This window comes from Heterocephalus glaber, unplaced genomic scaffold, assembly GCF_053883595.1.
Source record: "Heterocephalus glaber isolate CG9 unplaced genomic scaffold, H.glaber_assembly_v1.0 deba00000809, whole genome shotgun sequence".
Taxonomy (NCBI): Eukaryota; Metazoa; Chordata; class Mammalia; order Rodentia; family Bathyergidae; genus Heterocephalus; species Heterocephalus glaber.
Genome location: NW_028258163.1, coordinates 4,758,383 through 4,779,284, shown reverse-complemented (window position 1 = coordinate 4,779,284; position 20,902 = coordinate 4,758,383). Strand labels below are relative to the sequence as shown.

Below are 20,902 nucleotides of genomic sequence, written 5' to 3'. Positions count from 1 at the left end.
TAAAAGAGTACAAAGAGAACGGAGGGTGTGCTCACTCCTTTCCAGGCAGGAAGGGAAGGGGAATGTGTCTCCCCCCTCAAGCCAAGTAAGGGACTTTCAACAAGCCTATGCAGACAGCTGGATGTGTGTCCCCTGACACTGGCGTTCACGTGTTCCTGTCTGAGAAATCTGAAGGGCAAGGGATGGGTTGATGAGCTGCTCAAAGAGGAACGGTGGGCACCTTGCATTGCCAGAACTCAAGGGCACAGGATGCCTACGTGTTCCCATGTGACAGGTGTAAGCCAAGGCAGCAGAGCAATGGTGCGGGGTCATGTCAGTACTCAAGGCAAACAGGCCTCAGCAGAGAGAAGCTGGAGGTCAAACAGCACTCACAGGGCTGAGGACAGAATGGAGAGGGCACCACAGTCAGGGAAATAGGTGACAGTCTATAGAATATGAAGCCACTTAGAAAGTATCAGCCCCTCCCACATGTTCATCCTCCACCACCAACCCCGGCCCAGCTCCAGTCCTGGGGGGCTGAGAAAACTTGGCTGGAAGCTCAAAATGGACAAAGACACAGAAGAGACTCCTTTATTCAATGTTAGGCTCTTCCCAAGCAACAGGCCTAGAACAGGGATTTCAGGGAAGAACTTTGAATTTCAAACCAAGTTTGGTGTTTTGCCTCCTTCATCTGACTGCACGTACTATGTACTAAATTGAAAGTATTTTGTGATTTAAGAAGAACCAGAAAAGTTATGGGACTGTCCATATGTTCATTCAAGAAGATCAATAAATAGAATTTTTTTAAAAGGAACAAACTAGTGATACATGCAACAATTGGATCAATCTCCAGATCATTTATACTGAGTGGGAAAAAAAAACAATTCCGAAAAGCTACATACCATATTACTCTTACAACATTTTTTTTTTGAGACAGGGTCTCACTGTGTAGTTCAGGCTGGCCTTGGACTCGCTGTGTAGTTTAGGCAGCCTCAAACTTGTGGCAATCCTGCCTCAACCTTCCAAGTGCTGGGATTACAGGTGTGCAACACCACACCTGGCCCTATTAACATTCTTGAATGGAAAAACTATAGAAATGGAGAACAGGCTAGTGACCGCAAATAAGCAGGGGACGGGGTGGGAGATAAGTGGGTTTGGCTATAAAAGTGCAACAGAAGGAGTCCTTGTGTGAAAAAACTATCAACCACAATACCTTGGTTGTGATACTGTACCCACCTTACAAATAAACCACAGGTACCTGTGTATCATATATTACAAGATGTTACCATTGGAGGAAAAGGTACGTTGGGTAAAGGGTACAGGCATCTCTCTGTATCATTTCTTACAAGTATATGTGAATCTACATTTATTGCAAAGTGAACAGTTTAACTAAAAACAGATGCTGAAATCTATGTGTGCACAAGTGGGTGGAATAAGTAATGACCAGCCATTAGTACACTGATACACATCCTATCAGCAGCAGATGCTTTCTCTGACTACTCACTTGCATTCATATGTGCAAAAATCAGGGCTTTCAGTCTAACATTTGCTAATTGGCTTGGCTAGGGTCAAAATACTCTATTGTTTTCAGTCTTTAGTCAACACCCCCAGTCCTACTTACTAAGCTTCTCAGATGGATGGGTGGAGAGTGATTCTCCAGTAGTTGATAGAAACTCAAGGGCCCCACATGATTACATTCATTGTGGGGAATTGGTACATGTACATAAAATCTTAATTCTCTTTATATCTCCTTCCCCTCTCCTTTCTCCTGGTCCTCTTCCAATTTCCAAAAGATCTATCCCGTTTCCTGTTACCTTTTATTTTGTTCTTTAATTTATTTATACTTTGGGTTTTTCATGTAAGAGAAACTGTGATATTTAAGCTTTTATGTCTGATTTATTTCATTTAACACTATCATCTTAAGGTGCATCCATTTTCCTATAAATGACTCAAATTTATCCTTCTCTGTAGTAGAGTAGTACTCCACTGTGTATAAGTGCCATTTTCTTTATCCATTTGTCTGTTGATGGGCGTATAGCAAGGGCCCAACTATGATCTTACACACATAGGAGTCATGCGTCAGCATGGGCAGCCATATGTTACCTATAGCTTCCTGATGACAACACTGCCTCTCAGCCACTCTCCCATGGAGAGATCATGCCTTACACTCCATTTAGCAATACTTCTGACCTTTTCTAGGATACACAAGACTCCAAACTCTGTAGTGATGTCCCCATACATATATTATGCTGCCTGGTTCAAACTGCTGCCTGTCTTATTTCATAGCCATATTCTATTTCAAATCAGGCTATAATTTTGTTTCTTGTGCACTTCCTATTAAGACACTTGCTATCCCTCCAGACATCTGGCTTTTGTAAACACAACTCTAGTCCACTGGACATGTGCATGTGTGTCTGAATCCTGGCTATAGACATGATTAATGTACTTCTCCACAGGTCCCTAAGTCTCATGCAAATCGGGATAGTGGTTATTTAATTGACTTACTCTTTGTCCCCATTCAGTCACTATTTCTTGAGCATCAGCAATGTACTAGATACTGTTCTACATCTTGGGGTCACAGTAGTGTTTGAAGCAAAGTCCTTGTCCTCACATGGTGTGGAATAGCCCACTATACAAATAAGATCATTTCTGGGGTTAAAACTGCTACACAACAGGGTGATGTTACAAAACTAGTAGGAACTCCTTGAGGTAAATGGTCACTTGAGCTGCAATTTAAAAGATGAATGCAAGGCAGGCATACAAAGCAACTAGGGAAGGACATTCTTGGGGAGAGAGAACAGCCAAGCAGGGTCAATGGCCTTCTGTGGTACTGAGCTTGACATGTTAAAGAAACTGAAAGACACTTGGGAGGCCGTGGAGCATCTCTCTGCTTTGGCCCTCTCTACCTTTCCCCACTTGCTCTGTGACTTCCACATCTGTCTTACCCATTTAATATGACAATGCCCAGATGTTACTGTGCACTTGGGCGCCCGGACCTTGGCTAGCCAGGCCTCACTCTCCCCTCCAAGCCCTAATCTCTCCTCCGCGAAGGGCCCTCATCTCACAGAAGTCACAGAAGTCTTCCGCATTGACCATCCAGAGAGCGGGACACTGGCCATTTGAAGCAGAAAACACACAGCAGCTCGTTCCCCTTGCCAGACACCTGCCAGATGTCTAGGACTTCCTCCCCATGCCACAAACCAACAGTGGTGAGGGCTGCATTTCTCAGGACTCACCCACAGCCTGCCTTACAGGCCAGAGCATTTGTGACAGGAAAGCAGAAGCCAGCTTCCAACACAAAAATGTTGAGCTCATCATCCTCTGGGCAGTTACATATAACAATAACAATATCTTTCTTCTCTCACATAGCTAGATTATTTTCCTTTGCTACTAGGTTTTTATATTAACTATCAACAACTAGTTATGTATAAAAAGCTATTGATTAAAAGATGTTTACTGGAGAGGTAAAAAGAATCAGAAATTGTATAATGATTCAAGACAGCTGTCAAAATATTTCCCAGTCCAGCAGAATCTCCTCTGGACTTCTGGACAACCAGGAACCTCAGCTAACTCCAGGGCTTTCATCACCCTATGTTCCTAGGCTCAGCACTCCCTGAGCCTGAACATGACCTTCCACTCCTGACCTCTTCCACAGCCACCTGACCATCCTCTTCCATACCATGAGGATCTCTCCAGCGGCCAGACTATCTCTACGCTCCTGCTCAATTCTTGTGGCTCTGAGGTTTCGGTCCACACTTTTTGAGCTCTAAAGCAGAAAAGGCCTGTGGAAGGACAAAGCAGAGCAAAGTTGTCGACCTATGGCCATCAGGAAGAAGAGAGAGAAGGAAGGGCCGGGGACAAGAATACTCCCTTCTAGGTCATGTCCCCAGTGACCCACCCCTCCAACAAGGCCCTACCTTCCTATCAGTACACAATCTCATCAACAGATTAATCCACGGATGAGTATGGCACTCCCATGATCTTCAAAAGACTCATGCCTAGTACATGAGACTTTAGGGGGGAAAATTTTAGATCTAAACCATAACAGAAATCAACAATACCTATAGAGTCATCTTAATAGGCACTGATCAAGTATCAATTGGTAAGAATTTTGTGATAACAGGCAAGAATAAGGCAGAATAAACAGGACAGAAACAAGATGTTTCCACCAAACCTAGCACAGTGACTGATTCCAAAAGAGAAGGGAGAGTAATGACTGAGGAAAAGCACAGGGGACATTGAACTGTACCTGAAATATTTTGTTTATTTTTATAAAATATGAAAGTGATCTATTTTCAAAAAGATTTGAAACAAATATTTTCAGATATGTGAAACAAATATTTTTAAATGTTAAAGTATTATTCCTGAGTGGTGGGTTTATGATAATTCGTTAATCTGTTCTGCATTTTAAAAACTCCTCAAAAGAATAAAGGTGAGGGAGTCATAAAGAGAAATTGTATATGTTTGACTTTGCCTCTAACTCCAAAATTTTACCCAGGGGAGAAACTTTCATCAGGAAGACAAAAGAAGAGCGAGGTGGTGGTACACACCTGTAATACCAGCACTCTTAGAGGCTGAGACATGAGGGTCAAAATTCAAGTCCATCCTGGGCAACTTAGCAACTTAGCAAGACCCTGTATCAAAATAAAAAAATATTTTTTTAAAGGGCTGGGGATGTAGCTCAGAGTGAAAACTCTAGGTTCGATCCCCAGTGCTAAAAAAATTACTTAAATTACCAAGGTGCCTAGCACTCATGGCTTAGTCTGAAAGTCGGTTAGAGTGCCTCAAATTTGGTGAAGCAAGTTTTTAGTGCAAGCCAGAAAGAGCTGTTTCCTGGGACTCCTCAGAATCAAGAAAAGCCACCCATCAAAATATTGTTGGAGTCAGTTTGAAGACATTTCTCTATAAAGTCCTTGGAGTGTGAAAGCACAAGAAAACAACAAATTAATGGAACAGGAGCAGTTGAATTTTCACTACAAGGCCATCAAAAGAAATCTTTGTATGTATTGGGGAAAGGAGATTTTTTTTTTAAATTGATACAGTGATAATTTGGAGGGTTCAGGGATACACACTTGGCTTACTGAGATTTTAACCATGCATTGCAGTATGTTGAGAAGCTTTATATATAATTATTTTCCTTGTCAATGATCTTCTTTAAGATTTTATTTTATCCCACTCCCTCCTCAAGCTCCCTCCCCTGTGTACAAAAGCTTTGTTTCCATTTTTTCCTTCTATTTTCACTTATTTTTCTTGTCCCTTCCTTTCTCCCTCCCTCCTCCCTTGTTCCCCTTCCCATTTGAACACCTTCTTCCCATTTCCCAACGTCCAATATATATCTCAGTCCTTGTTTCCACATTCAGTTTCTCACACCAGAGAAATAATGCAGTATTTAAACATATCTGTCCAATTTATTTCACTTAAGAGTATGGTCTCAAGGTCTATTCATTTAGCTATAAATGTCTGAAGTTCATCCATCTTTATTGGAGAGTAGTACTCCATTGTATATAAAAAAAAATCTTTAGCCACTGGGCATTTGGGCTGTTTCCAAGATGTAGCTATTACAAACTGTGCTGCTATAAACATGGGTATGCATATATCACTGTGGTATGATACTTTTAATTCTTTCAGGAAGATACCAAGAAGAGGTATAGCTGGGTCAAATGGAACCTCTAGTTTTAGTTTTTTGAGAAATCTCCACACTGATTTCCACAGTGGTTGAACCAGTCTGCACTCCCACCAGCAGTGGAGCAGGGTTCCTTTTTCCCCACAGCCCCTCCAGCATTTGTCATTGGTTGATTTCTTGATAGCAGCCATTCTTTCTGGAGTGAGATGGAATCTCAGCATTATTTCAATTTGCATCTCTCAAATGACCAGTGATGCTGAACATTTTTTCATATATTTATTAGTCATTTCTTTATCTGAGAAGGGTCTTTTTATTTCAGATGCCTATTTTTGCAACGGGTCTTTAAATTTGGGGGGGTCTGATTTTTTTGAGTTTGGTATATATTTTAGATAACAGTCCTTTATCTGAAGAGCTGGTAAAAAAAATTTCCCCACTCTGTGGGTTGTGGCTTCACTCTGTTGGTGGTTTCTCTTGCTGTCCAAAAGCTTTGTAATAAGATGAGGTCCCAGTTGTTGATTCTTTGTAGTATTTCCCATGCAGTCTGGGTTTCGTTCATGAAGTCTTTGCCTACTCCTATGTCCTCAAGCATTCTACCTATTCTCTCTTCCACCAGATTCAGTGTTTCTGTTTTAATATTTAGATCTTTGATCCATTTCGATTTTAGCTTAGTGCATGGTGAAAGATTTAGGTCTAGTTTCAATCTTCAGCATGTGGAAAGCCAGCTTTTCCAGCACCATTTATTAAAGAGGCGATCTTTCTTCCAGTGAAGGTGTTCGGCTCCTTTGTCAAAGATAAGGTGGCTGAGTGTGTTTGGAGTTGTTTCTGCTTCTTCTAGTCTGTTCCACATCAATGATCTTTTATAACGCCCTAGTTTCATGATGGAATTTTAGTAGAACCAAATTTACATGAGTCAAAATTATATGATTAATTAAGTTCTACAATAAATGACTGAGCTAGACTAGGAACAGGAGTTGTGGAAGTAGCTATTGAGCTGGTACAGCACTAGTTCAAGTTTAATGGCTACAATGGGGCTTGTAACAATTTTGGGTAGATATCTCAAGTATGCCCCTCTCCCGGATCTCAGCCTTGTCACATTGCTCCCTTGAGAGGTAGGTTTGCCTCACTCAAATTGTGGGCTCTGCATGTGACCCCAGGGCTATATTTCAGATATATGGGACCTACTGGATTAAAAGGACAAAGAAACAATGTTAATGTTTTATGAATGTAAAATAACAGGGAAACAAATTATATAGTAAAACTATATTCAGTAAAATTTACTTAAGTCTTACATTATATGTCAAAACATAGGTCCTTACACACAAATGGGTTGAAGTGCTCTTCTTACCAAAACTCTCATTGTACCTCAGAGCACTTTAACTCCTTCTAGTCCTCTCAAAAGGCAAGGATTGGTTCTTCACATCCAAACTCAAACTTATATGTCATAAATATTCCAATATTTTGTAATCAGGTACTTCTCTCACAAGTAATTTTTAAGATATGCCTCTATTAACCCTAATTTATTTAAACATAAATTTTTTTTAAAAATCAGTTTGAATCATATGAAATTAAAGTATTGGAAGGTCAAAATGCATAAGTATTAAAAATATTTGTACACATCCTATATGTACACCTAAAGATATACACATCTTTATTGGTTTTTTTATCTTTAAAAGTTCTCTTTTTTCTTTTCCCATTATAAGGGAAATACATACTTGAAATAACAAATGAAAAATACAGAGGTGTATAAAGATAAAAAACTCCCCTGACCTCTCAGCACAGCCCGCCTCCAGTAAATGATCCATGTTGGCAGCCAGCTTATGTACCTTCCTCCCAGCTTATACAAATTTGTCTATCAACTATTTGTCCTTAATATTTTTCAGGCCAGATTTCCCAAACATTCTTGAGATTTCTTCTCCCATTCTGCTGCTAGCTTTCCTTAATTTTCCAAGGCATTTTTACTCTGACCAAATCTCACCAGCCCACTGCATAGCAATCTAAATTTTGGCTAAATGTCATCTGGAATCGAGTCTAACAATCACCCCACTTTCTGCTTTTAATATGTTTTGCTTAATCTTCAACTTCTGATTCTGGCAACATGGAAGACGAAACTTTAATCAACTTAGTACACTACTACAAACAATTTAAAATGATGGGTAAAACAGAAGCTATCTTTCTTTTTTTCTTAAATTCTTTTATTGGTACATTTTAGGTATAAGAAGATATCTTTAAATTCACAGCTGCAGTTATAAGATATGAGGAAATTCTCTGTTGCACGAAACAAAGAGACAGTACAGTGCTTACGTTGAGGGATGATTTTTTTGTTTTGGACCAGAAAAAAAGGCCCTCATAACTAACTTCAGGTTTCAACAACCCTAAGGACTGAATGCTAGACCCCAAATATTAATCCTCTCCCAGAAGCAAAGAACTGGAATGGAAATCTCTGCATGAAGCCAACCCCTCAGAGTGCAGAAACCTCAGTGGAAAAGAGGCTTTCAAACCAACCTACACCTCAGAGAGATGACAAGGACATTTCTCTTCCTGTGGGTTCAGTCTCCAGCTGGAATAACATGGACACCTCTCAAAAGCAAATGTCAAAGTGTTGGGAAGGCTACTTCTATGGCCAAGATCTCACAGAATGTTTCAAAAAAGATGATGGGCTCACAATAAAAAACTCAGAAACACACAAGGAAATAACGCACCATAGGCAAGAGTTGCCAATAACACTCGATGGTAACAGCCTCAAACAGTATGTTTAAAATTACTAGAGACTGCTTTAAAAATGTACCTGAGATTTGTATACGTAAGACTGAGTGTCACTGAAAGAAGTGCGTTCCATCCCCCAGAAACAAGAGGCATACTGTGCCAAGCAGAGCCACAAGAATTCAGCACACATACAGAGGCTGGGACTACATCTTTATTACTACAAGGGAAGAAGGTAGCTAGGTGGCAATGTTCTCTATCAGGCAGGGAGCAGACTGAAGCTGGGGCAATGTGGTTAGAGGGTTTGGAACATGGTCTGCACAAACCCATAAAAACTGGGTCAAAATATAAACAATTTTTAGCATTAGTTTGGCCCTGTGATTAATGAATGCCAAATTATCAATTACAAAATCTATAAAAGTTGGAGGGCCGGGGATTTAGCTCAGTGCTTCCACTGCCTGCCTCACAGGCACAAGGTCCCAAGTTCGATCCCTGGTACCAAAAACAACAACAAAAACAAAAAAGTTGGTTATAATAGAGATAAAAGAAGAAATTAAAACCACAAAGAGCAAGATACTAGTACCTATTTGATACCCTCCTGCTCTTTTATAGGTGTGTCAAAAACCCCCTCCACTTTTCTAAGTGCCTTCTATGCTATAGATTTGCCCATATGATATGATCAGAGGTTCCTAAAAGAGCCATTCGATCCATTTCTCTCTCTTGCTGGCAAAGACATAAAATGCTCAGTTAATCATCCTTTCTGTTTAAGATAGTGAACTTTTTTATTTAAAAAGTACCTTTAAGCCAGGCATGGTGGCACATGCCTATATTCCCAAAACTCTGGGAGGCTGAGGCATGAGTATACTAAGCTGGAGCCCAGTATGGGCAACTTAGCAACTTGGTCAGGCTGTGCCTCAAAATTTAAAACTAAATAAAACTTAAAAGTACAGGGAATGTAGCTCAGTGCAAAGTCCCTGGGTTCAATCTCCAGTATCATTAAATAAATAAAATTAAAATAAAAAGTATCTTCAAAGGTTAATCCATTAACAGCTGCTAACAAAACATTTAAAATGATTACTTAGCATGCCATCATGGAAGAATGGAATACAGCTACTGGAAGACAGGATGCTTATTCAGGGAAATCATTCAAACTAACCTTACTTGGCATCCAAAGGAAAAGAAAACAAGAAGTACCTGAGAAGAAGTGGGACAAAAACTCAAAATATGCGGGTAGATTTTCTAAGAATAAGGTTTTTTTACTTTCTGTCCTTGCCTAGGGCAGCAATGGCAAACATTTTAGAGCTTTCAATGATGAACAGCTGGCTGTAGCACTCGTGCCATAGGTTCATCACCACCAGCCCAGGGGTAAATCTTTCGAAATTTTGTCTAGAGTTGCTCCTACATTCCAACTGAAGCAAAATTTCCTCTAAGTTTTTATCTTTGTATGACTACTAAAAATTTTGTATCCAGCTAACATGGAAGTTCCTTGACAAACAATTTTCACAACAGCTTCCAGTCACTACTCAATTAAAATGACTTGGTCAGAAAAATGTCCTGTGGGCAAAGTCTGGGGCCAAACACAAAAGAAATGCTTTCAGAGATTTAGATATCCCTAGAGGAAAACATAGCCATGTCTGCTTCTTCCTATTTTGAAATAAATTTTCTCCCATTCTATAAAAATCCTACCCAATAAAAAAAGTAAAAAGCATACCTCATTGGCAGAACCAAGAATATCTGAGAACTGGCACTTTGGGACCAATTTTTTTAAAGTCACTAAACTGAAAAATCCAGGCAATAAGTTAGTTATGTTGTCAACCAATATCAAAAATGTTCTACTACCATACCTTATCAACATATAAAAAGAAACTTTAATGCCTTGAATTTCTAATCCTAAATAAAAGGATGTATTTCAGTAGCACATGACCACAAAGTAAGTTCCCAAACAAAATAGGACCAGTATGAAAAAAATAAGACAATAGACCAATTTTAAATACATCTTCCTGCTCCAATGAACTCACCAGAAGAAACATCTGCAAAAGTGGAACTGTTTTAAATATTTCTGCAGTTAGTTATTTTAGATGACAGCAGTTCCTGTCAGAAACATTACTGTACCAGAGCTGTGATGGAACTAGATCATTTATCAACCTCCAAGCAGCTGTAAATCCCTAAACTTTAACAAAGAGAAGGCACATTAGCACTCATGAAAAGAGTCTTATTGCTAGCTTTAGTTCAAGAATCTAAGAAACAGAGGAAGCTATTACAAAGTCTCTATTAATATGCAGGATAGGTCATTAGTCCCCTCCATGACTCTGTTTCTAGATTATGGTTTGGTTTGTTTTGTTTTTCTGTGCTAGGGATCACACCCAGGATCACACATACAGGCTTTTCAAATGCTCTACCACTCAGCCACATTTCTAGCCCAGTTTCTAGACTATGTTTTCAAAGCATGTAAGTAAATTTTTCAAGAGGAAAAAGATTTGTCTCTTATTTACTCCCTGTCAAAGATTTATGAAAACCCTTCAATGGGATGATGTCTTCAAAAATTTTCACAAGATCAAGAAAAACATCAAGACAATTAAAAGGGAAAAGTATCATCTTTTCAACAAAAGGTGCTTGGGTAACTGGACTTTCACATGCAAAGGAATGAATTTGGATTCCTAGCCGCAACATACACAAAAATTAACATAAGTTGATTAAAGAAGCCGGGCATGGTGGCACACACCTGTCATCTCCGCACTTGGGAGGTTGAGGCAGGAGGATCACCGCAAGTTCAAGGCCAGCCTGGGCTAAATGGTGAATTCAAGGCTAGCCTGCACTACAAAGCAAGACCTTGTCTAAAAAGAAAAATGTTTTTTTGATTGAAGAACTAAACTAAATGAATCAAGGAGCCAAGTTCTAAATCTCTTACAAGAAAACATTAGAATGATTCTTCATAACCTTGCATTAGGCCATGGTCTCTTAAATACAACAAGAGCACAAGCAACAGCAATAAAAAATTAGATAAATAGGACTTCAGGAAAACACTCGTGTTTCAAAGGACACTAACAGGAAAAGTGAAAAGGCAACTCACAAAATAGAAAACATTCACAAATCTTATATTTAAGAGGTCTAGTATTCTGAACATATAAGGAACTCTTAGAATTCAACATAAAAAGATAAATAACTGAATTTTAAAATGGGCAAAAGATACGAATAGATATTATTTCAAAAAAGATACACAAATGGATAATAAGCAAATGAAAAGTTGTTCAATGTCATTAGCTCTTAGGGAAATATAAATCAAAGCCACAGTGAGAAACCACTCCATACCCATTTGGATAGCTATACTCAAAAGGACAAATAATAACAAATACTGTCAGGGATGTAAAATAAGAAAAGAAAGCTCGCACACCTTTCGTGGGAATGTGAAATGATGCAGTCACTTTTCCAGAAGAGCCTGGCAGTTCCTAAAAAGGATAAACAAATTTCCATATGACCCAATAATTCCACTCCAGTATTTACTCAGGAGAACTGAAAGCATGTCCACACAAAAACTTACACATTAATATTTACAGCAGCATTATTCATAATGGCACCAAAGTGAAAATAATCCAAATGTCCATCAAATGATGAATGGGCACACAAAATGTGGTATACCCACACAATGAAATATTATTCAGCAATAAAAAAGAATGAAGTTCTGATACATGCTGCAATGTAGATTGTCATGGCTCATATCTAGATGTCCTCCCAAAGGCTCATGCACTCCTAGGTGGGGCTTTTGGGAGAGACTGGATCATGAGTATGATACTGGATTAGTTCACTGATTGATTTAGCAAGGTTATGGGTATGGATGATGGATTTACTGAAGAAGGAAGACCACCGTGAGTGTGGATGGCACCAACCAATAGGCTTCTAGCCTGGACAGAATGAAAGGGAAAGCAGAAGGAAGGCTCACTGCTTCTGCCTGCCACATCATGGTCTGTTTCTCCTTTGCAATGCCCCTCTGCCATGCCACCCTGCCTTGGAGCCAGTTAAGTATGGACTGAAACCTCTACATACTGTGAACTAAAATAAACTTCTACTTCTCTAACTTGTGTCAGGCATTTTGTCCCAGCAACAAGAAAGTAACAAAGACACAAATGAAACCTAAGAATTTGCTTGTTGAAAGAAAACACTCACATACGAAACATCTAGAACAGGAAGATCTACAGAGACAGAAAGTAGATTAGTAGTTGTGTATGGCTCAAGGTATTGAGAGGAAACTGGGAGCAACTGCTAATGGGTACACGGTTTCTTTGTGGGGTGTTAAAAGTTTTGGAATTCAATAATAGTGATGTTTGCACAACTCTGTGAATACACTAAAACCAATTAAACTGTATCCTTTAACTAACTGAATTCTATAGTACTTGAATTTTAAAGCTGTTATTTTTTTATTTTTAAAAAAGATTTTCCAAGGAGAATTTTATTTCCAGGAATTAGAAAGGGGAAATATACACTTACAAAGCCCAAGAAAGTAGATGCATAGGGCTACCAACCAGCATTTCATTTAGATGGAGGTCACATTAATTTTTTTCTGCCTATCATATCATACTATGAAGGAATGGGTTTGGAATACATTCACCATATGGAAATCAAAGACAATGCAAGGCAATTCAATTTACTATATTAGAATCATCCACTCAGGTTAACTATTGATCCTGCCATTTCCTGACTCCTTAGGTCAATTTACAATATCTTATACTTGACGTAGTCTGTTAGGTTTCTAGGTGTGCCAAAACAGAAACACCATGCAGAAGTAAGTCTGATGATACTACATTACTATTGGTTATAATTATGGTTAACTAAAAATGATTCTGCATAATTATGAATTATAATTATAAGGACAAACTAGTACTAACACATCTTTTCTACCAAACATTTAAGGAACTCCAAGAATTATCCAGCTATTATCTGGTGAATTTCAAATCATACCAAAGACACAGTGTATTTTTCTATCAAACAATAATGACGAACATTGCTGGTATACCATATGATTTTGCTGGAAACTATAAATAAGCATGAGCAAAAATGGTGTTTACCCATATCTGTTGAACAGACTCAACAAATCAGTCCTCATCTTTCCTTTTTCTTTCCTGTTCTGGGGATGAAACTCAGAGCCTCTCCCATGCTAGGCAAAAACTCTGCCACGAAGCTCGATCTCCAGCCCCCTCCCCCATCTTTCCTTTGAAATGAATACTCCAATGACCACCTTACAGAACAAGCAATAGATAAATTGGACCTGTCCTTGGGGTCGTCAATTTCACAATGGCTCACTACAGATCATTTGTGGGTATGTTGGTCTGTAGAGGCTGTTGTAACAAAATACCACAGACTGGCCAGGGATTTAACTAAGTGGTTCCACCTCCTGCCTAGCATGCACAAGGTGCACACGCAAGGTCCCGAGTACAATTCCCAGAAGCAAAAAAAAAAGTCTATACCACTCAAAAGGTGGTACAGGATTAATGCCATCCTTATCAAAATCTCAATGGCATTTGGGGCCCAGGATTTAGCTCAGTGGCGCCACGCCTGCCTTGAAAGTGCAAAGCCCTGAGTTCGATCCCCAGTACTACAAAAACAAAAACAAAAAATACAAACAAACAAACAAATACCACAGACTGGATACCTTAAACAGCATTTATTTCTAAATTCTGGAAGCTAGGAAGTCCCAGATCAGGTGCCAGCACGGTCAGGTTCTGGAAGGGCCCTCTTCCTGGCTCTCAGACAACTGTCTTCTTGCTATATCCACACATGGTAGAAAGAGAAAGACAGAGCTCTCTGGCACTGATCCCACCATGGGACCACACTATAACGTGATATACCATCAAGGTGGGTATCTGTGCCCCACGTATGAATAGGGGTACAAATATTCTCTTCATAACAGTGAGCAGAGAGGACATAGAGAAGAACCATAGATCTGGTAGCTGGGCAGGAAGAAGGAAAGCCTTTAAAAGGAAAAAGGTTTTAAAAGAAAAATATTTTCTTAAATTTCAGTGTAAGATACATAAATGTTGGCTACTGTCCACAGTGCTAGTTTTCTTTAAACATCAAACTCGTTTATAAAAATCTTCTATGTCTCCAATGATGATAAGCACAGATGACAAGCATCCACTCTCTGCAGGAGTAGCTTAGAGGTAATAGGTTAGGTCGTAACTACCACTTTTTTAAATTAAAATACCAAAGAGGAGCCCAGCTTTCTCATTGTGAATCCAAGAGGCAGGGGTGGTCAAATGTATGGAGTTCAATATAAAGCATTTATTGGAAATGGAGATTCCAAATCTTTTTGAGTCTTCGTTTTTATACTGTTGACTATTAAACATGATGTGAGCCATCTCTAACTGAAGGGAAATCTAAATTATTTGACTCTTTTTTCAAGATCTTCTGATATCTGAAGATATTCCAAGATGTTGCATAAAGAAAGCTGAGAAACTCGAATTTATTCAAATGCCCAAAAGTTACCGGAATAATATCATACATGATTCTTGAGTTCATTTTCAATAGAGAAAGTAATGTCCCCTTTGGCTGAAATAATATATTTTCCAAGTTGTTAAGAACTTCCCTGCTACAGGGCACTAAAACGTTTTTCAAAAGAGCTGCAAGACATCAATAGTACAATGAAATTATTTTCACATAATCGTAGGTCCCTACAAGACTAGTAAAAGGAAATCTATTCAGAGAATGTGGGAAGCAGATTTGCATTTGTTTAAATGGAAAATATAAAAGAAAATTCATTTATCTATGTGTGAGGGAACAGAGGAAGAAAGTTGATTAAATCAACTAATCAATCATTTGTTCTCAATACTATTCTATCCTCCCAGTTTTACTCCTCTCCTGTTTCTGTTCTATGACTTTTCTTTACTTTGGGACTTTTAAACTATGCTTCCCAAATTTACTTGCCTTGCAACTGGCTACACATGGCTTTGGAACTTAAGCTCTGCACCTCAACTGGCATTACCAGGAGAACTCGAGTGTGCATAGATATGTTTGAACAGATCAGATCCCCAGAGAACAGTGAATCAAGAATACCAGTAAGTAACAAGTACACAGGGCAATATTCAGCTAAGGTTTCAAGGACACCAGAAATACTATCTATACTTGTATTTTCTGAAAATAGAAAAAAATAAACGGAAATGTCTCTTAAAGCAGCCCAAGTACCAGTAATATCCAAGGAGGAAAATGTACTCCTAGGTATACTCAGGTATAACTGAAAATCAAAGGGATAATAGTTTCCTCTTCAGAGATACCCATGAAAGCAGGTTTTGTATCTCTCTCACAAGTGCTGGTGTGGAAAAGAGCAGAAAACAGCAGATTTACCTATAAATTCCTAAATCCAATGTGAGCAACAAAAATGGAAAGGACACGGAAAGCAGAAGATACATTTATTATATGTCCAATAATTGATACGCCTTGTACACACATGCTCTTTGTTCTATTTCAATAGGGCTCAATTTTTTGGGAGTCAAGCCATGAAAAAAATTCTCCCAATACCATCTTTCAAAGTTATCAACTCAGGGAAAATATAGATACAGATATGTATCTAATCTATACATAATATGTACACACATTAGTGGACACACACATATTAACATATTTCTTAAGGGGAAAACCTGCAGAAATAAAAATATAGCCATTTCTCCTCCCTCCCCAGTAACCTACACTTTAAGTTTGGCTAGACTGAAATTTAACTCCATGCATCATATGTTTAGTATCTATTTGATGTTCACTGTTTAGTAAATGAATGTTAAAAAGTATTCAGAAGACAGGTTTTTGTTTTATCAATGTGTGTATTTAACATTCACCCATAAAAACCGCATAAATCTAGACAATCACACTTATGTCTACTGAAAATGCCTTTATGACAGAAGTGGAATCTGTATTACAGAAGAATGGAATGGGATGTCAGAAAAAGTATGAAGACAAATTTCAAACATCTAAAATTCTTCCAAATATGGACTTTTTGTGTCAGTTATCTTGGTTTCCATGGAAATTACGGAAAACAGCCTATTTCTACTTTGAAACAAAGACTGCTCTTGCCCATAATATCACATATAATCATAAACAATCTTTTCATATCCTTATGATGTCACATCAGAGAATTTACACATACAGTTTTTGTAAGAAGTATGCAACATGTTGGGCAAATCTCAACGGAAATGAATCTTGACTGTATCTGTCATTTGTCATTTAAAGAATAGCTCTAACTAGTAGTATCCTTTAAGAGTAGTGAGAAGTACTGGTAATCCTCCCACTAGTGGACACACGGCTTTACTAGCCACTCATTTCAGTCTGTTGATCTCTTCCCTGAACAAGGGGGGAAATCCGTTGTGTATGGAATAGGGTTTCGTTTCGTTTTGTTTTATCCTATCTTTATTCTATATTTCAAAAAAAATAGGTAGAGAAATGGTGGTTTTACTCGGAGGTTGAAAAAAATCGAAAGGCAACATAAAGTTTAACTTCACTTGGTTGTTTACCACCAGACAGACGTTCCGAAGAAACCATAAAATACGTACAAAATAAGTCTCTTTGAAAACAATTATTTTGTAATAGTGAGAGTGGCCCAAAACACATCTTTAACAAAAAATAATATTCCTTCCTCACAACAAAATCCCACGGAACCTTTGTTCTATTTGTAAACACGAGCTGGGGGCAGAGCTGCTCCGGGCTCGGGAGGTGAAAAAATACGTCGTCCCCATCGCTCGCCCACCCCGCGCTCCGCCAGGGCCGTCTGCGGAGAGAGCCCTCTACCCTCTGCCGGGACGCACCGTCCTCTGGCCACCCGAAAGCCCCATCGGGACTCTGATGCTCCCAGCCTGAGGTCCACCGTCCCTGCTCACCTTCCCTGCAACTGCTCCTCCTCCAACTGTGTGCACTCCGCCAGGCACCCCGCAACCCCCGGCGGCTCGGCGGCTCCCGATCGCAGCTCCCCGGGCCCGTGCCCTCGGGTGGCTTACCGAGCAGCGAGCCGATGAAGATGACAATCTGCACGGTGGTGGTGAACTGCCGGTACAGCTGCACCTCGCCGCCCAGCTCCCCGAGCGCGCTGCGGTTCGCGCCCACCGCCGCGGCGCCCGACGTGTTGCGCGGCTCGCTGGCGTTCGCGGAGAACCAGCTCCCGTTGTGCCCCATGGTGAAGCTGGGGCTCTGGCTCCGCTCGCCGCCCGCCCCTGGAGCAGAGGGACGTGCGGGCACTGGCGGAGCCCTGGAGAGCCGGGGCGGCCGGCGGGTTCCTTCACGTCTCCACATCGCCGGCCCCGCCGCCGGGGAGGCGGGGTGCGAGGGAGGGGAGGCCGCGCCCCATGCCCGTCCCCTCTCGAGCCCCAGTCAGCCGCCCCATGGAGGGGCGCGGGGGGAAGCCCTCCCCGGGGTCTGCGCGGCCGAGCCCACCCGCAGGCAGGGACACAAGGAAGAGGGCGTGCGGCGGTCCGAGGCGCGCCCTCCTCCCCCCAACCTTGGCCTCTAACTGGTCCCCGGGGGCGGACGGGCTCGGGCGCCTCTAGCTGGGAAGGACAGTGTGGCTGAAGCTATTTGTCAGTCCTGCTGGCTTCGAGGCTGGAGGGCGATGTGAAACCCACAAGATGCCCAAGCCGCGTGGTCAGAGCTCAGAGGGGACCTCAAGACCCAGTCGGCGCCCACGACCCGGGACGCCCGAATCTCCGCAGCCCCGCCTCGGGCGGGGAGCTGTCCGGCAAGGCGCCCCTCGCGGAGGGCTCGGACCCCCGCCCGCAAAGACGCCTTCTGCAGCCCTTCTGGGCCGCTTTGCCTCTGCACTGCCGGCAGCCCCTTTCCTGGCCTCCCTCCTGGCCCCTCCGCTGCTGGGACAGAGCTTGGTGACCTCGCAGAGACTGTGGAGGACGCCTCTTGCGGGGCTGTAATACAGACCCCGCGGTTGCCCGGCTCCTGGCGCGTGCCTGGGGCGGCCCAGGGCGCGTGGCCCGCAGGGACGACCACGTGACGCGCGCAGCCCCGCCCCTCTCACTGCCGAGGGGGCCGGCGCCATCTTGGTCCCGCGGACTGTGACTTCTGGGGAGCGTGGGAGACGCCGAGAATAAGTGTCTGGCTGTCTTGGACACGCAGCCGACTCCTCCCGGAGTTCGCTTCATTTACTACGGATGTTTCTGTTCTGAGTCTCGTTAGCCGGGGCTACCTGCAGGCTCATGATTGCCTGCGCGGGGAGCCAGGCTCCAAGCCTTAGTCAAACCTTGAGTGTAGCTTAAGCATTTAAGAAAGGTGAAATGTAGGAAGCCGGTGTATAGTTAACAAGGCCTATTTGGGTCTCATTTCTGTAACGGACACAGCTTAAGGGAGGTGTAGTGGGTTCCTGCAATGAAGAGCTGTGGGAACCAGCTCCCTGCTGGCTTGATGGAAAGGTTGGGAAGCTGGGATAACCAAGTAAACCAGAATTGGCAAAATAAGAGACGCAAAATGGGCGAAAGAAAACTGTTCGGGATCCGGAGAAAAGAGCGGTGGAAGAGAAAAGGAGACGGGAAAGTACGTAGTAGAGGTCTTTGACATGGTGAATACAATTAGGTCCAAGAACAATAACCTTAAAACTGATTTAAATTACTGTTATTTTTTGGTTGCCCCAAAGATAATCCAGCTGCGATATGGCTACTTCACTTTCGCTGGAAACCCTTGTTATTTACTGTTCTTTGAAAGGCAGAAATACGTGTCTTGTAAATTTTTGGAGTCTCTGAACATCCACACGCCTGAATCCTGTTTACACAGTTACTTTCAACATTTTTTGGAGACCAAAAAGCAAGGAATAAAGTTAATAATTACACTAGTTGTGTTTTTAATTGCCATTTCCAGTAGTTAAAATTAGTTCCAGAAGGCCATACTTTTCAAGATGAAGCCCCTTATGCTACAATCATATATAAATTATAAGAATTGTTTAAGAAAAAGAAGAAACAGAGGTATGAGCTCCACAGGATACGTTTATTTCAGAACAAACCTAAGAAGGACAGCTCTGGCCCTGGAGACCCGCTGGTCTCCTACAGGCCAAGGGGTCTTTTGTAGGGTAGCGAGGAAGGAGTGCAGTGAGATGGGCTTGTGGCTACCTGGCAAAAATAAGGCTTGAGAGAGCCCAAGCGGTAATGGTTGCTCAAGCACATGGAAAAGCGCAGGGAGTAGTGGCTGCTATCAATAGCAGGGCTGATAATGTTATGAGTCCCCAGGCGCAGCTGTGGTGGGAGAGGATGGTTTAGAGGGGTCTCTGATCAGGATGGCTATGGTCGAATTCCTTCAAGAATCACCAACATCCAGCACACTTCAAGGAAGGTCAGAGAAGAATGTGTGTAAATACAGTTTGTTTGGTAATGGTTGCAGAAATACTTCATGCTCTTCATCCTCCGCCACCTATTCAAAACTATTGGGATAAAGATGGAAAAACAAGTATTCTGCAGCTGTGAGGAGTGGAAAAAGCAAGAAACTTTTCAGTTTTTCATTTGAAAAGTGTGGTGGCACACTCCTCTAACCCCAGCATTCTCGGAGCCTGAAGCAGGAGGACAGAAAGTACAACCAACTTAGCTCAAATTTAGATCCTGTCTCAAAAGTAAAATTTAGAAAAAATATTAAAGTTAGAGCGAGGACTCTGGCGGTGGGGGTTGAGGTGTCAGACGAAATTGTCTACAGCTCCTAAATTGATATTAGGGTACAGGACTCATAGACTCAAGGAAAAACTTAATCAACTGAGCTCACCAAGTTTTTCATACTTGAGGAAGAATTCCCTTGTGAAAATATAAAGCCAAGGACGTAGTTGCATGATTCTAATGGCTATGTGTTATACGAATGTTTCACGGATTACAATGGTGAGAAGTTAAGATATGTGACCCAAGAGATTGAACATGACAAATATATTTAAATATATGTTGTCATCTGATCATCTCCCATTGCATCACAAATTTATTGGCTTGGTAAATACTGAATAGTTTCTCTGGTATGAGAAACTGAAAGTGTAAATAAGGATTAAAATAAATAATTGATAATGTGAAATAGGAAGAAAAGGTCCAAAGGAATAGAGGAAGTGGGAGGGGTAGGGGAAAGGAAAGAAGGGAAAGGAGAAATTATGAGATAAGAAATAAATAGGGACAAAACTTTTGCAAATAGGGAGGAGTGGAAGGATTGAAGGAGGGCAAGGGAATGGGGAGAAAATGCATCACGTACAGGTACAAGTTCCCAGTGATGAATGTAAATGTATTGTATCCCTAAAATGTACCAATGAAAGAATTTAAGAGAAAGAAATAAACTAATATCTGCAGTGGAAAAAAAAAAACAAATTTAGTGGCTTGAACAACAGCATACATTCTCAGAGATACTCCCGAGTGGGGGCCGGGGCGGGTGTTGAAATCTGAAGGCCGTTCCTTCACACAGCTGGCAGTTTCTGGGGACTCAGCTAGAACTGTCAGCTAAAATATCCATATGTAGCCCCTCCATTTGGCTGCTTGGCTTCCTCACAACCTGGCAACTGTGTGCCATAAGTGAGCATTCCAAGAGTGACAGTCCCAAGAGAACAAGGCAGAGATTGCATTGACTTTTATAACCTGTTCTCAGAAGTCAGGTACCATCACCTGTATTCTCGACTCC

The 20,902-nt window shown here is 41.2% G+C and overlaps 1 protein-coding gene across 1 annotated transcript in view; it reads right to left on the bottom strand.

The window, feature by feature from the left end:
- Positions 1–18,251, bottom strand: part of Gpr176 (G protein-coupled receptor 176) — a 126,889-nt gene extending 108,638 nt beyond the window's left edge. The window contains exon 1 of the mRNA XM_004861530.3: positions 17,272–18,251. Coding sequence (XP_004861587.1) covers positions 17,272–17,563 — 292 coding nt within the window. The 5' untranslated portion in view covers positions 17,564–18,251. The remainder of the gene's footprint in view (positions 1–17,271) is intronic.
- Positions 18,252–20,902: the final 2,651 nt, after the last annotated feature.